Genomic DNA, 20,812 nt, shown 5'->3' on the forward strand with positions numbered 1-20,812 from the left:
ATAACCTTTCCTTGGAGTTGCCCCTAACACAGATTATGTCACCATGACTGGTTTTGTTTGTTTTATATTTGGCCAAAATATTCTGGTTTAGATACAGATATTTACAGAAGGTAGGGAGGAAAGGAACCAGGCCAGAGAGGAACAGGTATATGTACAAGGCTGGGCTGCAAAGGACAGCAACTTCCATATAAGTTGGGGGTTTTGTGCATGTTGGTTTCCATCTCATGTGACAATGTCCACTTCTGCTATGTGGACAGATGATGGCCACTGCCCACCCGGGTACCAGCAGCAGGGGATTGTCTGACTTGGGAAGAAGTGGGGTTTACAGGAGCCCAGCAGGTCCTTTCTGCTCTCCTAGGAGCCAGTAAGTTCGCATCTTGCCTTTTCCCTGGAAGCGGAGAAGTAGAGATAATTCAGCTTCTTCTATGTTATTCCTCATATCTCCCTCCCTTCCCCCCACAAACCCCGTGATTGTGTTCATCCTCCCATTCCATGACTCCCTCCCCATGGCCTGCCATCACCTTCATCTCCACATCCCCTCGAAGCTCTAGCTGGAAGCATCCTAGCTCATCCAGGGCATCCTTGGTGGTAGAGGAGACATGAATCTTAAGGGCTGGGGTGGGATAGGGGAAATGATGGAAAGAAGAATCAAAGAAAAGGCAACCGAAGAACTGGCAGGATCGGAGAGAGCTTTACCCAACCACCATCCCTCAGGAGGGTCTCAGTCTTCCCAGGGCACATGCACTAGAACCAAAATATGTCCAAGGATGGGGCAATCAGGAACTGTGGTCTCTCAGAATGAGATTTGGAGGAACTCTGAAAAGAAGAAAAGGCCAACACAGGTTGAGGCTGATGCTGGGGTTGAGGGCTAATGTCTCACCTTGACCATTAGACTCCATTCGGGAAGCAGTGTTCACTGTGTCTCCAAAAAGACAGTAGCGGGGCATCTTCAGGCCAACGACCCCAGCACAGACGGGCCCTGTGAGAAGAAATAGGTTGGGAGAGCCTGGGAAAAGTCGATATGAGGACAGGAGTGAGAGTCAGCCTTACCCGTGTGGACCCCTATGCGTAGCCTCAGCTGGTCATGGGGTCGGTGGCGGATGCGGAAGGAAGAAACCGCATCCAGTAATGCCAGGGCCATACGAGCAATTTCCGGGGCATGGCGCTGACCATTTCTGCCTGGGAGACCAGATACCACCATGTAGGCATCTCCAATCGTCTCTACCTGATTGAGAGGGGGATGAAAAGGTCACCTCTATCTGTATCAGTGGGGATGGGGAAGGGCAGAAGGAGACAAGCTGGGTACCACTATGAGTCATCCTGACAGCCTGGGGGCCAGAACATTGACTAGAAAGTAAGTGCCATGGTCCTGAGAATCTGGGAGAAGGGGAGTCAAGGGAATCGGTAAATCCTCCTGCCCATCCCAGCACCTGGCGAATACTCTACAAATGTCTGCTGAATGGACACCCTGTCTGCAACAGGACATGGTCAAATAGGCTCTGCTGTCAGGAAATGGGAAGCAAGACAACAGGGCTGCCCTGAAGAGCACAGAAGCTGGTGGGGAGGTCAGCGAGGCCCCGTGAAATGAGCCTCAGACAGCCTGAAGTGTCAAAGGTAAGAAAGCAGGCACTTGGCTTCGTTAATTGTACTGAAGCTGTGTAAGAGAAGGTCCTTGTTTTTAGGAACTACACACTGACCTGTTTAGGGATAAAGGGGCACTGTGGGGCTTCCCTGGTGGCCTAGTGGTTAAGAATCTGCCTACCAATGCAGGGGACATGGGTTCGAGCCCTGGTGCGGGAAGATCCCACATGCCGGGAAGCAACTAAACCCGTGCGCCACAACTACTGAGCCTGTGCTCTAGAGCCCGCGAGCCACAACTACTGAAGCCCGCGTGCCTAGAGCCTGTGCTCCGCAGCAAGAGAAGCCACTGCAACGTGCACCACAACAAAGAGCAGCCCCCGCTCCCCACAACTAGAGAAAGCCCGCGTGCAACAAAGACCCAACGCAGCTAAAAATAAAATAAATAAATTTCTTTCTTTTAAAAAGGGGGCACTGTGTCTGAAACTTACTTGCAAAAGGTTCAGAAAATAATATATGGAGACATAGATTTTTTTTAAATAAAGCAAATGGGGGAAAATATAAACAATTGGTGAATGCAAGTAAAGGGTTTATGGGAGTTCTTTGTTACAGTAATAACAGAGATGGCAGAGTAAGTCCAAAGGGAAGGGACAGGAGTGGGTAATAAATATTATCTGTACAATATTAGGCATTTTCCACAATAAATTTATTATTCCCATCATACAGATAAAATATCTGAGGCTCAGGGAGCTTCTGTTACTTGCCTAAGGCCACACGGTTGGTCACAAAGCCCGATCATTTTTACCCCCAAGCACAATAAAGCCTACACTGTGCCAACTCAATGACTTCAACAAAAAGCTTCCACTCCATAGCTTGTCCCTCACCCCAATAAATCATTCTATACCCACATCCTGTATGATTCCTCCATGTCTGGAGTGGATGAAGAGAAGAGAAAAGACGACTAGGCTATGCCTATACCCCCAGGCAAAAAGTGGCAGACAGGGGCTAGATCTTGTGATGGTTCCGATTAGGCAAGCCTTAAGGATTCACAAGAGATTAGACGGGAATGCACAATTACAGTGCCAGAGCCTCATTTGTCTACAAAGGGTACTCTAGCACTAGGATGCTGGAGACCCAGGCAGGAAAACTGACCCTGGAGCAGGTAAGGCATGTGGGATTCAGGCAGACTGGGTTTTAAGAGTGTCAGTGTAAGGGCAGCCCCAGCTCTCACCTTGTAGACGTCAAAGTTGTCAATTATGGCATCAAAGCAGGTATACAGATCATTAAGAAGTGTCACCACCTAACAGGGATGGGAAAGTAGAGGCCTTAAGACTTTCCAACTTTCTAAGACTGTCCAACTAACTGTTCAACTTTCTAAGAATTCTTAACACACAAGCCATAACAAGATATGGAAACTACAGACCAAGCTAATCTTCCCTATTATCAAGGATCTCTATGCCCCAGTGAAGCTCCCGCAGGTCTCTACCCCACCCTCTGCCCCTCACCTGGCTCTCACCTGCATGGGGGTGCTCTCTGCTGACAAAGCTGTGAAGCCAACGATGTCACTGAAGTAGATGGTAACGCTGTCAAAGGCCTCGGCCTGTACGGTCTCTCCCCGTTTTAACTGCTCTGCCACTGAACTAGGAAGCAAAGGTACAGTTTGAGCCAAACTCAGAGAAAGAGGGTGGGAGGGCGAGAGAGAGGAAAGGAGTGTATGGCTGGAGCAGAGATGAGTTCTAACATGAAAGCTGAGCCTGGTGGAGGAGAAGGAAGGTGGCTGGGAAGACATTACAGTCCAGGGCAAGGTAAGGTGTACAGGTGGTGTGGGGTTGGAAGGGGATCCCTGGGGATGTGGGCTAAACGTCTCAAGTTGGGATTGTTCTACATACACTTGCTGGAGCAAAGGTCTGGTAGAGCAGCGTCCTAAGAAGAAGGGATGGGAAGCCAGGAAGAAGGCAGCACAACTCATTTGGAGACAGAATGAAAACACACGGTCTAGAGCCAGAATGGGCTCATGGTAGCAAGATGTAACAAAGCAGCATTCTAAGGGTTGGGAAGTGACTTCTCAGGAGCTTGATTAGGCAGAAACCAACAGAAGAATACCACAGGAAAATTCAGGAAGGGGGACAGAAGTCTCACTGGGGTAGAATTTGGTAGAGCAGAGCCTCAGCCTTGCGTTTCTCCTCCAGGTAGGCCTGTGTGCGTTCCTCCACCAGCTTCTCCAGGTTGTTGGCATACTGCTCCATGCGCAATAGGAGGTTATCCAGTATGCTGGTGCCACCCTCCCTGGAAGGAGGCCAGGATAGGGTACCTGCTCCAGAATGCTCAAGACCCCCAGGGCTTTCTACCCAACCCACCCTCTCGGCCCCACCAACCCCACCTCACCCACTAAGACTGATGAGGCTTCTAGCCCCGGGGAGCTCCTGCACCATAGTGCCCTCTCACTTGTTAAAGCGGCGAATGAAGCCCTTAATCTGTCCAAAGTCTGGTCGCTCAGCTGCGTCCTGGGCCCAACACCGCTCCATCAGCAAAACCAGCTCTTCGTTCAGTTGGGTCCGGTCGATGCTCGGCCGGAAATAAGGCCGCTGACCATTTCGGACCTTCTGGACAATCTCTGAGGGTGATAAAGGGTTTGGATGAAGAACAGGTCCCCCAAGTAGAGGAGGCTCTGGGTCGTAGATTGACTCTCACCTTTGGGGCTGAGGTCCAGGCCCTCCAAGTAGAAAGGACCACTGCGAAGGGCTATCTCCTGTAAGATGATCCCAAAGCTATAGACATCGGCCTTCTGCATGCCTGTGGTTGGCAAGGGGTTCCCACTGAGCAGTTCTGGGGCAGTCCACAGCTTCTCTGAAAAGAGGGGACAGGTGGCCAGGTCCTCAAAAAGGAAATCCCCAAGCCCACCTGGCCTCATTCCTATAATGCTCGCCGTATTACTGTCACTCCGTCTCCCTCTCCCACCCTCCGTAGGTGGAAATGATCAGGGCCGGGGGAGCAATGTAAAAGCAGGTTGTGGGGGAAGGCCTCACTGGCATAGAGGGCGTGGTTGTCATCAGGTTCAGCAGTTGATCGGAAGCTGGCCAGGCCATAGTCTGTGATTTTGAGCACAAAACGACTATCCACCACACAGTTGGAGGACTTGAGACTCCCATGGGATGCAATAATGCTGTTATGGAGAAAGGCCATGCCCTGCAGGATACAGATCAAGTCATGGGATTGGATCATATCTGGCTTGGGATACCCCCTCTCCGTGAGATGGACATTAGCTAGCTATCTAAAGATCTTGGGACCATGGGCTTCCCTGGTGGCACAGTGGTTGGGAGTCTGCCTGCCGATGCGGGGGACACGGGTTCGTGCCCCGGTCCGGGGAGATCCCGCATGCCGTGGAGCGGCTGGGCCTGTGAGCCATGGCCGCTGAGCCTGCGCGTCCGGAGCCTGTGCTCCGCAACAGGAGAGGCCACAACAGTGAGAGGCCCGCGTACCGCAAAAAAAAAAAAAAAAAAAAAAAGATCTCGGGACCATAAAAACAATAAGCTAATTTCGGAATGCATCCTTTGTACAGTTTCTACCCCAGGAAGCAGGCAAAATAGGAGAGTCGTCTCTTCCTGGTACCTTAAGCAGTATATCGGCACCCAAGCGCCGGGGATAGGAGACATGCTTAAGAGGAAGGACAAGGGGAGCTATCAGTTATCACCCTGGAAAGGGCGGTCTGTCTTCTGAGTAATGAAGGGATCAGAACTCTGAGGGTGAACTCCAAGAATACAACACCCATGGTGGCCTCAAATGCTTGGCCACTACTCAGGAAGACATGGCTTGAGATCCAGGTATCAAGAGTACCTGGATGCACCAAGGAAGACCAGCCAGTTGTAAACTTTAACATACAACCATGTATAGGCAGGCAAGTCGAGATAGAGGAGGAAAGCCATCTACTACAGGGGATGTCGGGCCAGAGAGAAAGTGGAGAAAATAGTAAATTAGAAAAACCTGGGAAATGGACACAGGTAGGAGGTAGCTACCAAGCCAATGCAGAAGCCTGAAATTTCTGGCCCCCCTGGGGCCAGAGAGGAGAGAAAGGTTGCCTGTGAGGGACTCTAAGGCAGGTCCTAAGAAGGCAGAGTGGTGCTTCCCCTGGGAAGTCAGTTCAGGTGGAACCGAAAAAGGATACGGTGTCCTGTATGCTAACCTCCTTTAAATGTTTAGCTCTGGGCTTAAACAACTCAAAACTCTAGTCTCTGTGAACTCTTCCTTTTTATTCGTTTCATCTTGATATCAACAAACCTTTGGGAATCTCCAAACTCGTGAATACAGATGTTAGGCTTCTGGCTTTGTTCTAAATCACCTTTCCATCAAATCACTGTTCTCTCAAGAGTCATGTTTTTCTTACATTTATCATCACACCTCCAGCTGAGCACCACATCAACTTTACCTAATATTTTATCTCTGACTTGATGGCAAACTTTAACACACACACACAAAATTTTTTAAATAACCTCTTGAAAACTATGCAGAGAAACCGAAGCCAGCTCCAGGTGTGGTACAGGTGATCCACTAGGCTAGCTCACTGGCTAGGGGACTTGCTTCTAAACACCTGTCCCACCTGTGCAAGATTCAAATTTATGCCTTCACAAATCCATAGACCTCTGGGTCACTTGAAAATAGCTGAAACCTAGTATATTAGAAGATACCAAACATTTAGTATAATTTTCCTTGGCTTCTCTTAGTTTTACTAATAAATGTTCATTTCGAATTTCAGTTTTTCTGAACAAAAGAGCAGATACGTGAAATATTGGTTAGAGAGTAAATGATGAGGAAAAAAAATAGAAGATAAATGTTTGGAGACTCCATTAATTTTTCCCTGCTAAGAGATTTTAATATAAACTCTTGGAGGAAAAAGAAAAGATGATGGAGAGAGATTTGAGAGATTTGAGATCTGAGATTTGAGCTAGGGCAGGAAGACAAAAGTTCTCTACAAGTACAGGACTCTTTGTGGCAGATAAAACTCATTCCCCCCCAATTAAAAGCCCCAAATCCATTGTTTGCCCATTATTACCCAACCTTAAGAATAAGGGGAAATGGAGAGATGGAATTTTTAGACTAGGAAGAGAAATCATAAGCAAAGATAGAAAGAGGGAGGCATTTTAAAGTGGATGAACTCAAGGAGGAGTGGGGAAGACTCACCTTAACAAGGTCATTAATGAGTGAGTAACGAAACATCCAATCCAAGTTGATGCTATCATTTTCCAGAATATCCTGGTAAGTGACATGGAATAGATTATGTGACTTTCCTAGCCCCACTATTACCTGCACAGTCAGTGTAACTTTGGGCCTATCTCCCCTGCCCCTATAATCCCCACCTATATCCCTCACCTGTAAACTCCCACGAGGACAATACTCGGTGACGATGCAAATGTTGGGAGGGTCTATGCAGGCGCCAATGAAGCGAGTGAGATGGTTGAACTGAACATCTCTCATCTACGAAAAAAAAAAAAAGGAAGAAAAAGAGAATTGAAAGAGCTAAAAATTAGATACAGAAATCTACCACTACATGAGAGGACCTTTCTCTTAATTGTCCTTACAACTTGAAATAATTTATAAATAAACCCATTGCCCTCCTAGCCAATTTTACTGTTCCCTAGTCCTCCCCTTCCCCTTCCCCTTCCCCATTCTTATTTATCCCTGGCCCTCAACCCATACACCATGACTTACATGTTTGAGTTCAAACAGAACCTGCCGGGTCAGCTCAATGCGCTTCTTATTCACATGTTTGATGGCAACAACATTTCCCTGATGGTGGGAGTGAAAGGGGAAGAGGGACATTAATATCAGAAAGGGTCTCTGGGTGCTGGGAAAGACTGGAGAACTGTGGGAGCATCCAGGAGATCAGCTGGACAGAGAGGAGGGTTATGAGGAGCAGAGGGTCACGGGAAGAGGTGACAGATGTGGATGAGACAGAATGAAATGGTGGGGACCAGAACAAGTGGACGACTGTTCACCTTGAAGTGACCGGTGTTGGCAAAGATCTGGTATTTCCCATGGGCTGTCATGAGCGAGCCGTAACTGGATCCCCGCTGGGGCCAAGGGCAACATGGAGGCGGAAGGATGAAAGGAACATTAGATGGTGGTGGTAGTGCAGGTGCTATCATTACAGGCTGATGTGCTGGGAAAGGTCCAGGGTACGAAAGGACAGGCACTCAGAGGGAAGCAGAGGGACAGCTGAGACGAGGGCTCACCAGCGACAGTGTGAGGCGACTGCCTGCACCTTTATGGTATCGCTCTGAATTGCCAAATTGCAGCTCCTCCCAGCGAATGCGCCACAACATGCTAGCCAGCTCTTTCTCCAGCATCAGTTTTCTGTAAGGACTGCACACCTCAGTTGACTGGCAAGCCCAATCCTACCACCCCAGAAGCCAACAGCGGGGTTGCAGAGACTTCCCGGCAGCTCCTGAAGCTGCGGTTGTCACACCCCAGACACAGGACTGAGAGAGAGGGATGCATTCCCTCCCCCGTGTTCTAGGGGCCTCCTGGCCTCAGCCAGAAGGCTGTGTGGAAATGGGAGGGAGGGAGTAGGTCAGCGGAAAGCGCAGAACTCACCGGAAAATGAGGAAGCTGGAAACGCCAAACATGATGAAGGTGATTCCTGTGCCCAGTGCCACGATTGCCAGAGTGGAAAGTGGGGCTGAAGGGAGAGGGGGCCCTGAGAAAGACTGTGTGTGGTGCTGTGAACGGGGAGGCGGGATGCTCTTAGGTGCAGGGAGCAGACAGATCTCGAGAGGTAAAGAAGCAGGCAGGGGGCATAGGAGAACAGGTGATATAGAGCTAAGGGTGGGGGAGCCCGTGAGGAGGAGGTAAAAGAGTGGAAAGTCAAGGGAGGAAGGATTGCTCCCAGTCCCTGCACACACCCACTTTTATCACAGGATGGGTCGTCCAAGTCAAAGGCACAGGGGGGATTGTCCAAGGGGGGGGCCCCCTTCACCCAGGGGATGGGCCGTCCTGTCCACCAAATCTGCTTTTCGGCTCCCGAGTAGTGGGCTGCAGGCTGTGAGGAAGGAGAAAACAGGGCCCACAGGCCTGCTCCCACCAGCCTCCTACCCCCAAACCCAGCTACTTGGGTGCTTTTCTCCCCATCCTACCGCCCACCCACCAAGCAGCTCCAGCAGAGGAAATAAGTCCCTGCCTCTAGAACCTGTGATTCTGCCCCCGTTGACCCCCTGAAAGCTGGGTTTGCAGGCCCCCCACTCTCCTCCCTGCCTCATCCCCCATCACCTGAAAGTCCCCAGAATCCAGGTCTCCCATGGCCCACAGGACAAAATCAGTCTCCCGGTCATTGTTCTTGTCCATAACAACCAGTCCAGTTACACCTAAGACAGAAAGGAGTACCCCTTACTTTGAGATCTACCCTAGGCCCCTCTCCTATCCTCCCAATCCCTCCAGTCACCTCACAGTCTGTCCCTGCCCCCATTCTTAATATGTGTCCACCTTTGCCATGTTCTCTGACCCCTACTAACTCTCCCTCCTGCCCCTGGTGTCTGTGTTTTCTTCTGCCCACTCCACTGCTGAGCGTGACAGCGGCACTCTGGCCTCCAACTGACCCTCTCCATTACCATGGTATCTTCTTCCTTGCATCTTCTCGACAATTCGAAGTCCATCTTCCCGGGTGCCTCCTTCCTGTATCGTCTCATTCAGGACTTCAGCATACAGCAGGATCCCATCGTAGAAGCAGCCAGCAATGAGGTTCATCTGGGGGTGGTAACTTCAGCAGTGCTCTCCAAAGGTCCTGCCAGGCCCCTTCCCCAGCCCCCTTTTCCATCTCTGGGGTCTCCTTCTACCTCTCCTCGCTCTGGTTTGCTTTCTTCCCTCCTCTCATTCCTAAGGTGCCATCCCTACCTCACTGAACACTAAGGCAGAAGAGAAAATCCTGAATGGAAGTGGACAGCCCCCAAAGTAGGGCTGGCTCCATGGCCAAGGCTTGATTCTGAGTTAGGGAGAAGAGGCTTTCCTCAAAGCCTGGCCTGATTCTCGGGGAAAGAGAGATCTACTTACGAGGGAAGGGGCCAGCTCCACACCAAAATCTTCCCGAGCTCTTATCAGAAGACGATTCTGGAATTCCTGATACTCAGGATTCGGGGGTTCTCGGTATGTGATGACCAATACCATCTGTACGAACAGCACATGGGAGAGTGGAAATGATTCAAGATGGACATTAGGGGAAGAGAGGAAGCAGGACAGGGAAACTTGCTGAAATATACATGATATAAAATGTACATGGGTGACTCTGAAGGCTGAGAGGATACTAAACTCGTGTGTGTGTGTGTGTGTGTGTGTGTGTGTGTGTGTGTATGTTTAATACTCTGGGGACAGCACGTGGCACACCTCCATACAAGATAGATAGATAGGATGGTTCTGGGAAGGTGGAGACTGGGAAATACATGAAGTCAACTCCATCCCCCAAACTGGGCTCCTCATCGTCCTGAAGCCCCTACTACCACCCAGGCCTCCCAGCAGGGCTGCCATAACACTCACAGCTCCTCTGTCCCATCTTTTCTGGGTACCTGTTTACTGGCAAGGACAACACTGAGCAACAGCTCCTCTCCCTGGTGTTAATTACTGCTAATGTTCTCAGTAAAATGTTTACATTTTCATTTGGGCCAGTTGAGCACAGTGCCTCCACCCAGTGAATTAGAGATTTCAGGTCCTATGACAACTGGGGGAAATCCTTTGAGAGAGTGATTCCATCTGTAAAAAGCCATGAGCCGGCTCCTTTAATGTGCATGGAACACCCACCATATGCAGTCCTGCATACTGGCATAGTCCCACACATCATGAGTCACAAGGAAAACACACAGTCACACGCCCACACACATCTCATAGATAAGCCAGTGGCACACATGGTCTCAGTCATGCACACTTCTCATTGGCCACAGTCAGCATGTCTCTGTCTTTCACTGGGATGCCTGCCTGGCTCCCACTCGCCCACTGGCCTCACACACTTCCCGCTTCTTGGCCTCTGCCTCCACCTCAGGCCTCCACAATCACTGAGACCAGCCTCTGCCTTCGTCAGGGAACTGGCACTGCAACTTTGGGGAAAGACTTCAGATCAATATATTTTGTGAAACGTGACTTTGTGAAATGAGAGATTAAAACTAGTCATTTTGGGACTTCCCTGGTGGCGCAGTGGTTAGGAATCCACCTGCCAAGGCGGATCCACCTGCCAGGTTCGATCCCTGGTCGGGGAAGATCCTACGTGCCGCAGAGCAACTAAGCCTGTGTGCCACAACTACTGAGCCTGTGCTCTAGATCCCGCGAGCCACAACTACTGAGCCCGTGTGCCACAACTACTGAAGCCCATGCGCCTAGAGCCCGTGCTTCACAACAAGAGAAGCCACCACAATGAGAAACCTGCGCACCGCAACGAGGAGTAGCGCCCCCTCGCCACAACTACAGAAAGCTCATGTGCAGCAACGAAGGCCCAACGCAACCAAAAAATAAATATAATAAATAAAATTGATTCTTTAAAAAATAAAACTAGCCGTTTCTACCAGTTGTGTTAATTCCTGTCATAGAAAGTACCATAGAGATACTAGATATATCACTTACGACCTATTATAGATCAATTCATTCCAGGTAGGAAATAATGAAGTCAGTTTCTAATACACATTGATTATATTAGACTGGAGTCTACTTCATGATGTAATTATTCTTACTGGAGCGTTTGGATGCTTGATCACACACTGCTAATACTCTCCCACTGTCAGGCAGAATTAAAAAGGAGAGGGAGACTGAGGGTGGGGCTGGAAGGGTTCGTTCAGTAACACCTATTCAAAGAATAAAAGAAAAATAGAAGGGTAGGATACGGTTGACAAAAAATGTAAAAAGTTAGTTAAAAAACTTGAAAAGATCAGGCTTCACACAATGTCTACTTCATTATAAAGGTTGATAATAGGTTTTCAATGCTTTTTAAAAAGTAATTGCCTAGGTTTTTTCTTTGCTAGACTAGCAGTTCTCAATCTTTTTGCTCTCATGACACCTTTACGCTACTAGAAATTATTGAGGACCCCAAGGAGCTTTTGTTTGTTTGGATTACATCTATCAATATTTACCATATTAGAAATTAAAACTGACAAAGTTTTAAAACACAAGAATACACAAGCACACCTCCTATAGCTGCCAGAATGATGACATCATCACACGTCACATAACCTCTGGAAAACTCCACTGTACAATCATGGAAGAATGAGAGTGACGGAGGCAAATAACACCTTAGTATTATTTTTAAACTAGTTTTGCCCTCATTGTCCCCCTAAAAAAGGATTCCAGGGGGCTTCCCTGGTGGCGCGGTGGTTGGGAGTCCGCCTGCCGGTGCAGGGGGCGCGGGTTCGTGCCCTGGTCCGGGAGGATCCCGCGTGCCGCGGAGCGGCTGGGCCCGTGGGCCACGGCCGCTGGGCCTGCGCGTCCGGGGCCTGTGCTCCGCGGCGGGAGGGGCCACAGCGGTGAGAGGCCCGCGTACGGCAAAAAAAAATAAATAAATAAAAAAAATAAAAAAAAGGATTCCAGGGGCCCCCAGGATCCCAAGACCACACTTTGAGAACTGCTATGCTCGACTCTGTTTTGCTGTGGTTACCAGCTACTAAAAAAAAGAGAGAGAAGCAGAAGAACTTCCAAAGAATTTCTGTTCTTGCTCAGGGGCTAGAGAGAAGGTAAAGGTAGGTAACTGTGTCCCGTTGCACAGGGGACCCCAGGCGGGAAAAAAAAAAAAAAAAAAGCAAAGGCTGCCAAAATGGGTACAGCGGTGGGTGGAAGCCAGGAGGGCACCCGGGAAATGTGCAAGGACAGCAGATGCCTGGCTCTGCCTGTGGGCCCACCCACACCCAGACCCACTCTGGCTGCCGCAGGAGGCGCTGTTAACAGTGGCCTAAATTAACAGAATGGTCTCCACAAGAGATGCTGCCTTCCACGGCCCTTGGTTTACTGCTTACTTCCATTCTAGCCGCTGGTGTCCCCCATCTGTACCCCAGTCTCATGCTGGTCACCTAGTTTGTGGCTTCTCCCTGGGTTTCTGACCCTGTAGAATGTCCTCAAATGTCCAGACAGAGCCTCTGGATCCTTAGAGCCTAGTCATTTGGTTAGTTCCACCGTATCTACGTATTCTTCCCTTTCCTGGTTGATCATCTTGGTTTACAGTACCTGCCGGCTCTACTCCTGTCTAAATGAATTCCTAACCCCATCCCCCCTCTTCCCAACACACACGTTGATTCAATTCAACAAACGTGCTAGGCACACGGAATACAAAGACAAGCATGGTCCCTGCCCTCAAGCGGCTACGGTTCAATGAGGGAGAAAAATCATAGCAACATATTTAATTTGAGAGTCCTCTCCCCCAATAGCTAGTATCCAGCATGAGCTGGGACCCCTTCCTTGGGCATGACACCCTCCTGGAAAGGCTGTGGGCATCTATATCAGGGACTCCTCACCTCTGCCGCCACCTTTTCCAGGCTGGCCTGCTCTGGGACCCCAGCGGGCCAGGTATCTCTGGGGTGTGGGCCCTCTGCTCTTTCACCCTTGTCTGGAGCTGACCACACCACTTCCCTTTGATTTTCCCCTTAGCATATTCTTGACTGCCCCTTCTCTTATATCGTAGCAAAACCTCCCTCTTTGTTTTTCTGTCTGAATAATGCCTACAGTGAGTGGGAGAGCTGAGAATTAATTTACAGTTCACCCTGGAAAAACTTGGGTTTGAACTGCACAGGTCCACTGATAAGCAGATTTTTTTCAATAAACGCAGACCATGGTACTACATGATCTACACTTGGTTGAATCCACAGATGTGGATGGAACCCCCAAGAGGGACGCCTGACTGTAAAGTTATACTCAGATTTTCGATTGCATGGAGGGTGGGTGCCCCTAACCCCCACAGTGTTCAAGAGTCAACTGTATGTAACTAATTGTTAGCAGACTAGATCCCTCCTCCTCCTACCCTAAGTGCTGGGGCCCCTTGGCTGGTAGGAATTCTCCCACAAGAAGAGAGGTGTTCCCTCCACAAAGAGAGTATGGCCCAGAAGCCTGTGGAGTCTTCCCATCTGGGAGGGTTAGAGAGACCCTCCTTGACCACACTAGCTAAAGCACAACCCCCCGATACTCTCCTCTCATACCACGCTATGCTTTTTTTCTCTTTTTAAGTAACACATCACAGTTTGTTCTATGTTTGTATCTATTGCTTGTTTATGTCTGTCTGTTCTACTGAATGTAGGCTCCAAAAGGCAGGGACATCTGTTATGTTCTCTGCTGTATACTAGCACCTCGCACAGTGACTAGGACATAACAGGTGCTAGCTAAGTAAACACTAACAGAATGAGTCAGTCTTCAGATGAATCAGACATTGACTGAATAATGTTGTAAGTTCTAGAGGAGTTAGAGATAGGCACAAGAGTGGGAAATTCAGTCCAACCTGAGGATTCAGGGATTGTTTCCTAGAAGGGAAAATAACTGATTTGAGTATTATAGAATACACAAGCATTATCCAGACACACAAAGGTGAGAAGGTCGTTTTAGGCAAAAGTTCAGCAGCAACAAAACCTGTCCTGCCACTGCCCATGTTCAAGTGTGACGGTCACAGACTTATACTCAGGCATGCAAACAGATATGTCATTCACAGTCAGACACTACCGAATATATAATCACAGCCACATAAAACCTTACTCATTGCAGAAGGTGGCCACCCAAGTCCAGCCCTTATACGCATCTACTTAGAGTCAAAGAATCTCAGGGTTGAAAAGACCTGAAGGTTATCCTATACGCCACCTCAAATTCTTTTGGGGATAAGAAGGGGGTATGCATAAATAAGTTTTAAAAAGTACTTATATACATAAGTAAGTGAAAAATTGGTGGGAGAATCGGGGAGCAATTCATGGGTATGATTTTGAGAGGGAGAGATTTGGGGTAAGGGGAGGAAGACCACTGTGGACAAAAGCAGCAAAGAGCCCAAAGGCAGCGGGGCAGGGAGGCCCGAGGTAGCAGGTCTGAGCGAGGTCTAGCCGGCTGGAGTACTCAGCAGTACTGGGAGGTAAGATTTTAAAAGTGGGTTGAGGACTGTATAAAATCTTAAATGTCATGATAAGGAGTCAGGACTTTATTCTGTAGGAAATAAGTCATTGAAAGTTTTGAGCAGAGAAGTGAAGTGAAGACAGTCATGTCAATTTTCCCTACAAACTGCTTCTCATATCCATCTCTTTTCATTCCTGCTATCATCACCATAGTTCAAGCCCATACCTCCATACCGCATTCTAACCTATTGCAGGTGGCCTCACTGTCTCCTCCTCTTCTAATCCAACCTGAGTTCTGTCAGTATATTTCTCATCACAAAAAAACCTCAAAGACCCCACCATTCAAGTCCAAACGCCTCAGTCTTAGGTTCAGAGCTCTCCTTAATCTGAATCTACCTCCGCAGCATTATTTCCTATAATGTGCTCCAAGTGAACCATTCTTTCTTGTCAGGTCAGTATCTTCTTGGATCCCCAAACATGTCCATTCCCATCTTTTTTTCTTTGCTCCAGCTGCCTGCATCCTCTCTCCCACTCTGACTAGGAATATGACATCTATCTTTAAAGTCACCATAGAGTCTTGCTTCCTTTATAACAGCTTCCCCTAAACCCAGCCCACAGTGACTCTCTCCTCTGAACCACTCAAGTTCTTAGTGTCTGTTCCAGGACACATCATCACATCCTTTCTTGTACTTGTATCTAACTGCACCACAATCATGCCTCGCCTCTCCAGAAAGGGTGGAAGCCCTCCCAGGGGCGGGGTCTAGATCTTTTCCTGAACTTCCCACCCCCCCGACCCCACGGTATATCTACCATTGGTACTTAGGAAGAGTCAGTGTTCCAGGATCTTGGGAGGTAGCCTTGGAAGACACACTGAGAAAGAGCCACAAAGGTGAGACTAGACTTGGAAAGCCTCCGTCCATTTAATCCCTGTGGTTCACAATTCTTGCCCTGTTGCTAGGGTTTCTGTGGGGTCTTGTGACAGAGAGAGAATTCCCAAAAAAGCTCCTCTCCCTGCTCCCTTCAAGTTTGACTCAAATGATACCTGAAAAGCTTCTCTGAGGGCCTCGGCCTGTTCCCAGGTGCGATTGTCCTGCCAGGGCCGGCCTGTGGAGCGCGTGGGGCCCGCACGGAGACTCTCCCCAAAGACATCCAGGTAAAAGAAGACATAATCTCCGTTGGTCAGGTTCTCCCTCTGGGCCTGAAGCAGGATCTCATGCAGCATCTCCAGAGGGCCGCAGATATACACAACTGGGAGCAGGTACGTGACAGAGGGGCACTCTGAGAAAGCATCCAGGACCCTAGACAGCCCCCTCTCTGACCATCTGCATTCCCATCTTTAGTGAGGAAGAGAGGCCCTAATCTATCAACCACCCAGCAGATGTTCCCCATCCCTCCCCCCTTGGAGTCTATGTCATAAGTACCCTGGGACCGTATGGACCATCTGGCAGAAGTCAGAGCCTGACTCCAGACCCCAGAGGAAGGGAGCTATCCTTCAAGCCCCTCCTCTTCCCAGAGCCCTGCCTGCTGCTCCCCGCCAGCCCTCCTCACTCCCCCACTCTGCCCTGTCTTTCCCTAAGCTCAAAGGCACTGACTGCTCAGAACTTCTCTCAGTGGGAGCTTTACCTGTCTTTCCCAACCTAATCAGCTGCACCGCAAAGCCCATTTATGGAGTCTTCACGCTTTTTATGCCACCAAGGGGTACTGGCGGCCCAGTCTGAGAAGTCTCTGCTCACAGACAGGCACACATTTTGGAGTGACCATCAACCACACTCACTACTCCAGGGAACTCACACTGCTCCCCAAATTCAACTTCCCCCAATCCCACACTCTTCCCGACACAAGCTTCTCCCCTCAGGCCATCTTACTCCTTGTTCACATCTGTCTGTGACATCCACAAGCCCCCCAACATAACGCCTTAGCCCCTCCCAGGGGCTCCATCCACACGTGTTTCTTGATCCCAACCACCACATTCGGCTCCTCCACGGCTATCTCCATCTACAGCTTCCCAGTGCTCAGCTCCAGGGACACAGCGACCCTCCTCCCCTGACCCTAAGTAGCCCGGGCCACACTCACTGCGCCCGTTGGCCCGGATGAAGTGGGTGGCCTGCTCAGGGCCCCCCGGCTCACGGGCATACACCTGGTGCTGCACACTGAGGTTGCTGCCCTGCAGGGCCTCAAAGACGCCCTCGATGGTGAAGTAGTGAGGCCGGTCATCTGTGCGAGCATCCAGATACAGCAAGGCAGCACGGGCAGTCCAATTGAAGTGCCCATGTAGCGTCACTACAAACTCACCCAGCTTGGGAGCAGAGGGACCAGTGCGCACCAGGGTACGATAATGCTCATTCTTAGCCGCAAAACCAGAGGCCACAGCACCCGCAGTCAGCAGGGGAAGGCGCCAATGTGAGGCAAAGCGGGCCACAGAGGCAGCGGGGTACACGCAACCGGGGCCCAACAGAAGGTCGGGATCGTGGTAGAGCTTGAGGTCCACAGCGCGCAGCGGGGCCAGGTACTCAGAGCAGGCGCCATCTAGTTCAGAGCTGACGAACCGTAGGTCCACGGGCAGCGCCCGGCCCAGCGCCTCCACAGCGAGTGCCACAGCGGGACCCACCCGTGGCCAGGCCCAGGCATAGCTCAGGTTGTGTTCTGGCAGCACCACCGCCAGCGTCAGGTTCCGCGCCCCTGGGGGACGCACCCCACCTGCCAGGGCCGCCACCACCAGCAGGAGTGATGGCAGTGCCATGGGGAGAAAGCAGCGGCCCCACCCCCCCCAGAACCTGGGGCCACTCTGGCCTACAGGGGAGCCACAAGCACCGCCCAGCCTGGAACCTGGGGAAGGCCGCCAGGGAGAGAAGTGAGGATAAGCTAGGTAGGCTGGGATACAGAAAGTGGCAGGAATCGGGGGGGAGGAGATGGGAGGAAGCCCCGGGGAGTGGGTCCACCAGCCTAGGGCAGGGACGGAGGAGGGCCAAGAGTAGGGTGGCAGGAGGAGGCAGGGACCAAGGGGGCCTGTGACTGGGATGGGGAGAGCGAGAGGTGAATTCGTCTGATGAATCTAAAGCTGAGAAGGAAAAGGGGATCCGAGACTGGGATGGGGGGGGGGGTTGGCTGGTACAAAGAGAAGGCCTGGGGGGACCTCACCGCTGAAAGGGCTAGGAGGGCAGAGAGCTGCGAAAAGAAGGACCAAGGGGATAAGGTGGGAGGGGGCCGGCGCGGCGGAAGGACTGGGACCATGGGCAGGCGGGCAGCGAAGCGAGGCCTGGGCCGGAGGAGAAGGAAAGGCAGGGGTAAATTTCCCTGTGAAGCCTTCTCCCGAAGCTCCTGCTTGGACTAACGGGCCCAGGGCGCTGGTCCCATCCGGAGCTGCGGCGGCCCCGCCCGTGTCCCCGCTCCTCTCTGCTCCGCTTCTCCTGGGTCCGGGCGGCCGGCGCTGCCCCGCGCTTCCTCCCGCCCCCCGCCTGGGCCCCCGGGCGCGCCGCTCCTCCAGGTCAGGTTGCCGCGGCCCGGCCGTCTCCGCTCGCTGCGCCGGCGGCTGCAGAGTGTGACTCCCCGGGCAGGCCGCCCGCCCCCGCCCCCGCCCCCGCCCCGCGCCTTCCCCGCCCCCTCCCCGCGGCCCCTCCTCCTCCCCCGCCCGGCCCCACCCTCCGGCGCCTGCTGTCTTCCCCCCTCCCGACTCCCCACTCCCACCCGGGCGCCCGGGGACCTCCCAGGTCTCTAACCCACCCGGCGACAGCCCGGGGGCTCCGCGCAAGGGCCTCTCAGGCCGGCGAGGTCCCGGGCGTCCCCTCACTTTAAGGCCTACCCCGTCTCCCCCAGGCCCCTGGGCCACCCCGCCGCGCGCTCTCCATCTCACACACTCCCACGAGCCCAGGGCCTCCCTACCCACCCCTCGCGTATCTCGCTCTTCTTAGGGTCTCCTTTCTTAACTCCCCTGAGTCCCTCAAACACTCCAGCCTCCAGGAAACAGTTGGGGATCCCCACATATTCGGTATCCTCACTTGTCCTCCACCTAGTAAACGATAGCACCCCTCTCATTGACGGGAACCTCTTCCTCCTTCACCAGTAAGACATGCCTGCTCCCTGGAAGATAAGCCCCTCCGGGACCAAGGCGCTCCGGCGACCGATTTTTCCTGAGTCCTTACGAAGTCCATGAGTCTCCTTCTTCCTTAGGACTCAACCCTCCAATCTCCCTCTTCCTGTCCCCACGACCCCAATGTGCCCTCCCGTGTCCTCAGAGGCCACCATAGCCCACTGGGCTCCCACCACACCATCTGCTCCAGGGTGGGAGCCCAGAGCAGCCTCTTCTCTCTTTTGTCTTCCTGCACAGCCTGGGCTTGCACCTGATAAAGGCTCAGAGACTGATTACGCAAAACGTTTCCCCAGTAGTGGAAGCCCATTGTGCCCCCCTTGGGTTCCACCCCACTCCCAAGCTTCCATCCTAGAAGGCTCACCCCAGACACCCCATATCTGGAGTGCTGATCTGATCCCGAGGAACAGCTTGTGAGGGATGATATCATGGTTGCTGGGAGGGGCTGCATGGGACCTTAGGGAGTTTTCCTCAAATTGTCATAAAGGAGATGCACATAAACCCATTCTCCTCCCCCTGCCAAGAGCCACAGTTTGTCTCCTGCTTCAAGCCACTTCTCCAGAAATCAGAGTGCCAAGAAGCTGAGAAAGCTGGAGTAGAGGGAGGAGGGTGGGCGGGCAGGGAGTGGAGGGGCGTAATTTCTCTGAGATGAAGGCGACACCTAGTGGTTTTGGGGGAAATTAAGGACAATGCCATTTTATTCTTAGGTACGATACTTTATTGAACACTGGCTGCCTTGCACAAGCTATGGGGGTGAATACAAAAAGCTGAATGATAGACTTACCTTTGAGGAGCATACAATTGGAATCCCTGGGCACAGAGGCCAAAGGCAAGCCCCCCAACAACATCTCTTGCCCTCAACCTGGTTGAAATGAAAACCTTAGGGCAGCTCTTTCTTTAACACAGATGGATTAACTCCAGTTCCAGCTCCTGACACTGTTAGTGTAAAGAAATTTCGTCCTATCTGAGCAAGGAAAAGAAGGATATAGACCAGTCAAAAGGGTGATGGGACAACCTGAAAAAGACATGGCTCTAACTTCAGACCCAATCCACCAAATAATACTTTTCAAGCAACTACACACAGTTTAATGAGAGAAGCAAATCCGAATGACACAATCTCTGCCAGAATTACAGAATTTCAAGGCTAGGAGGAATCTTATAAGTAATATTGTTCACTCCCCTCATTTAAAGATAATTGAAAACTGAGTCTCAGAGAGGGAAGTCCCATAGCTTCCTACCCCGCCCCTCTCCCCCAATCCTACATGGCTTTTTAATAGCAGAGCAGAGACTAGAATCCAGGTTTCCTGGTCTCTAAGGTGGGGCTCCGTACAGATATTCTGCTGACTCAAGGAATTTACCATGTGAGGCTGTGCTTAGAGTGTAATGGCCACTAAAGACCCAGAAGAGTCTCTCTGGAACACCTGCAGACCCAAGTGAGGACCAGACACCACTGTTGCCCAGACTCCCCAGACAAGTTTAAATGCATGACATGTCATTTCAAGCATCTTGCCCCTTCCCTCTTCCTTCCAACTGGCCACTAAGACTAGAAAGTGGGAAAGGTCAGGGAAATAAAATTTAATCACTTAATGCTGTTTCTTATTAACATCCAATGAAAGTTTTTTGTTTTGTTGGTTTATTTGTAGGGAGAGGCTGAAAATATTAGATAAATGAGATCAATTATCTATTTACTCCAACTATCTAATTATGTCCTCACTGATATGGACAATAAGATTTTGTCTGTATCTGGTGGCCCTACTGCTACCCATACAAAGCCTGGGAAACCTAAAGGTCCTGCTGGCCTGAGCAGCACCCAGCTAGGAGCCAACTTTATCTCTGTAGAGTTGGTAATGCCTCTCACTACTTCACAGACACCATCTATAATTTCTTCTGGGACAGGGCCAGCCCAAACACCTCATATCTGATCCAGAACTAAACTGTGGAGCATCAATTAGCTAGCTGCTAGAAGCTATGGTAGTTTACAAGTTGCCCTCTTCCTTAGTGCAAAGAAGTCCTGAGGCCTGTCACACTCAGGCCAAAGGATCCTCAAGACTCTTGCTGAGTTCTGAGACTGACATGGGATTCAGGCTCATGCCAATCTCCATGTCAAGCCCTGATG

At 50.9% G+C, this 20,812-nt stretch overlaps 1 protein-coding gene across 2 annotated transcripts; it reads right to left on the reverse strand.

The window, feature by feature from the left end:
• Positions 1-79: 79 nt before the first annotated feature.
• NPR2 (natriuretic peptide receptor 2) lies at positions 80-18,102 on the reverse strand. Of its 2 annotated transcripts, none has more exons than XM_082655800.1 (22): positions 16,686-18,102; positions 15,655-15,860; positions 9,616-9,729; positions 9,177-9,312; positions 8,839-8,933; positions 8,479-8,611; positions 8,167-8,251; positions 7,806-7,926; positions 7,569-7,643; positions 7,282-7,359; positions 6,943-7,047; positions 6,754-6,825; positions 4,605-4,764; positions 4,270-4,425; positions 4,024-4,192; positions 3,718-3,864; positions 3,095-3,218; positions 2,810-2,878; positions 1,051-1,225; positions 881-979; positions 522-613; positions 80-388 (listed from the first exon to the last, which is right to left on the reverse strand). In XM_082655800.1, exons 1-22 carry the CDS (start codon positions 17,350-17,352, stop codon positions 323-325), a joined length of 3,144 nt encoding a protein of 1,047 aa, XP_082511926.1. In that variant the 5' UTR covers positions 17,353-18,102; the 3' UTR covers positions 80-322. The 2 variants fall into 2 exon arrangements, with proteins under 2 accessions (XP_082511926.1, XP_082511925.1); XM_082655799.1 differs by having other exon boundaries at positions 9,165-9,312.
• Positions 18,103-20,812: the final 2,710 nt, after the last annotated feature.

This window comes from Grampus griseus (assembly GCF_964374135.1).
Source record: "Grampus griseus genome assembly, chromosome: 6".
Classification (NCBI taxonomy): Eukaryota; Metazoa; Chordata; class Mammalia; order Artiodactyla; family Delphinidae; genus Grampus; species Grampus griseus.

Bases quoted from the DNA above. Each gene is read 5' to 3' on its own strand.
- NPR2 (XM_082655799.1), bottom strand. From the start codon at position 17,352: ATGGCACTGCCATCACTCCTGCTGGTGGTGGCGGCCCTGGCAGGTGGG. The intron at 8,612-8,838 runs GTGATGGGGGAT...CCTTCCTCACAG, and splicing joins TGGATTCTGGGGACTTTCAG to CCTGCAGCCCACTACTCGGG. The intron at 4,765-6,753 runs GTGAGTCTTCCC...TGTATCCTGCAG, and splicing joins TCATTAATGACCTTGTTAAG to GGCATGGCCTTTCTCCATAA.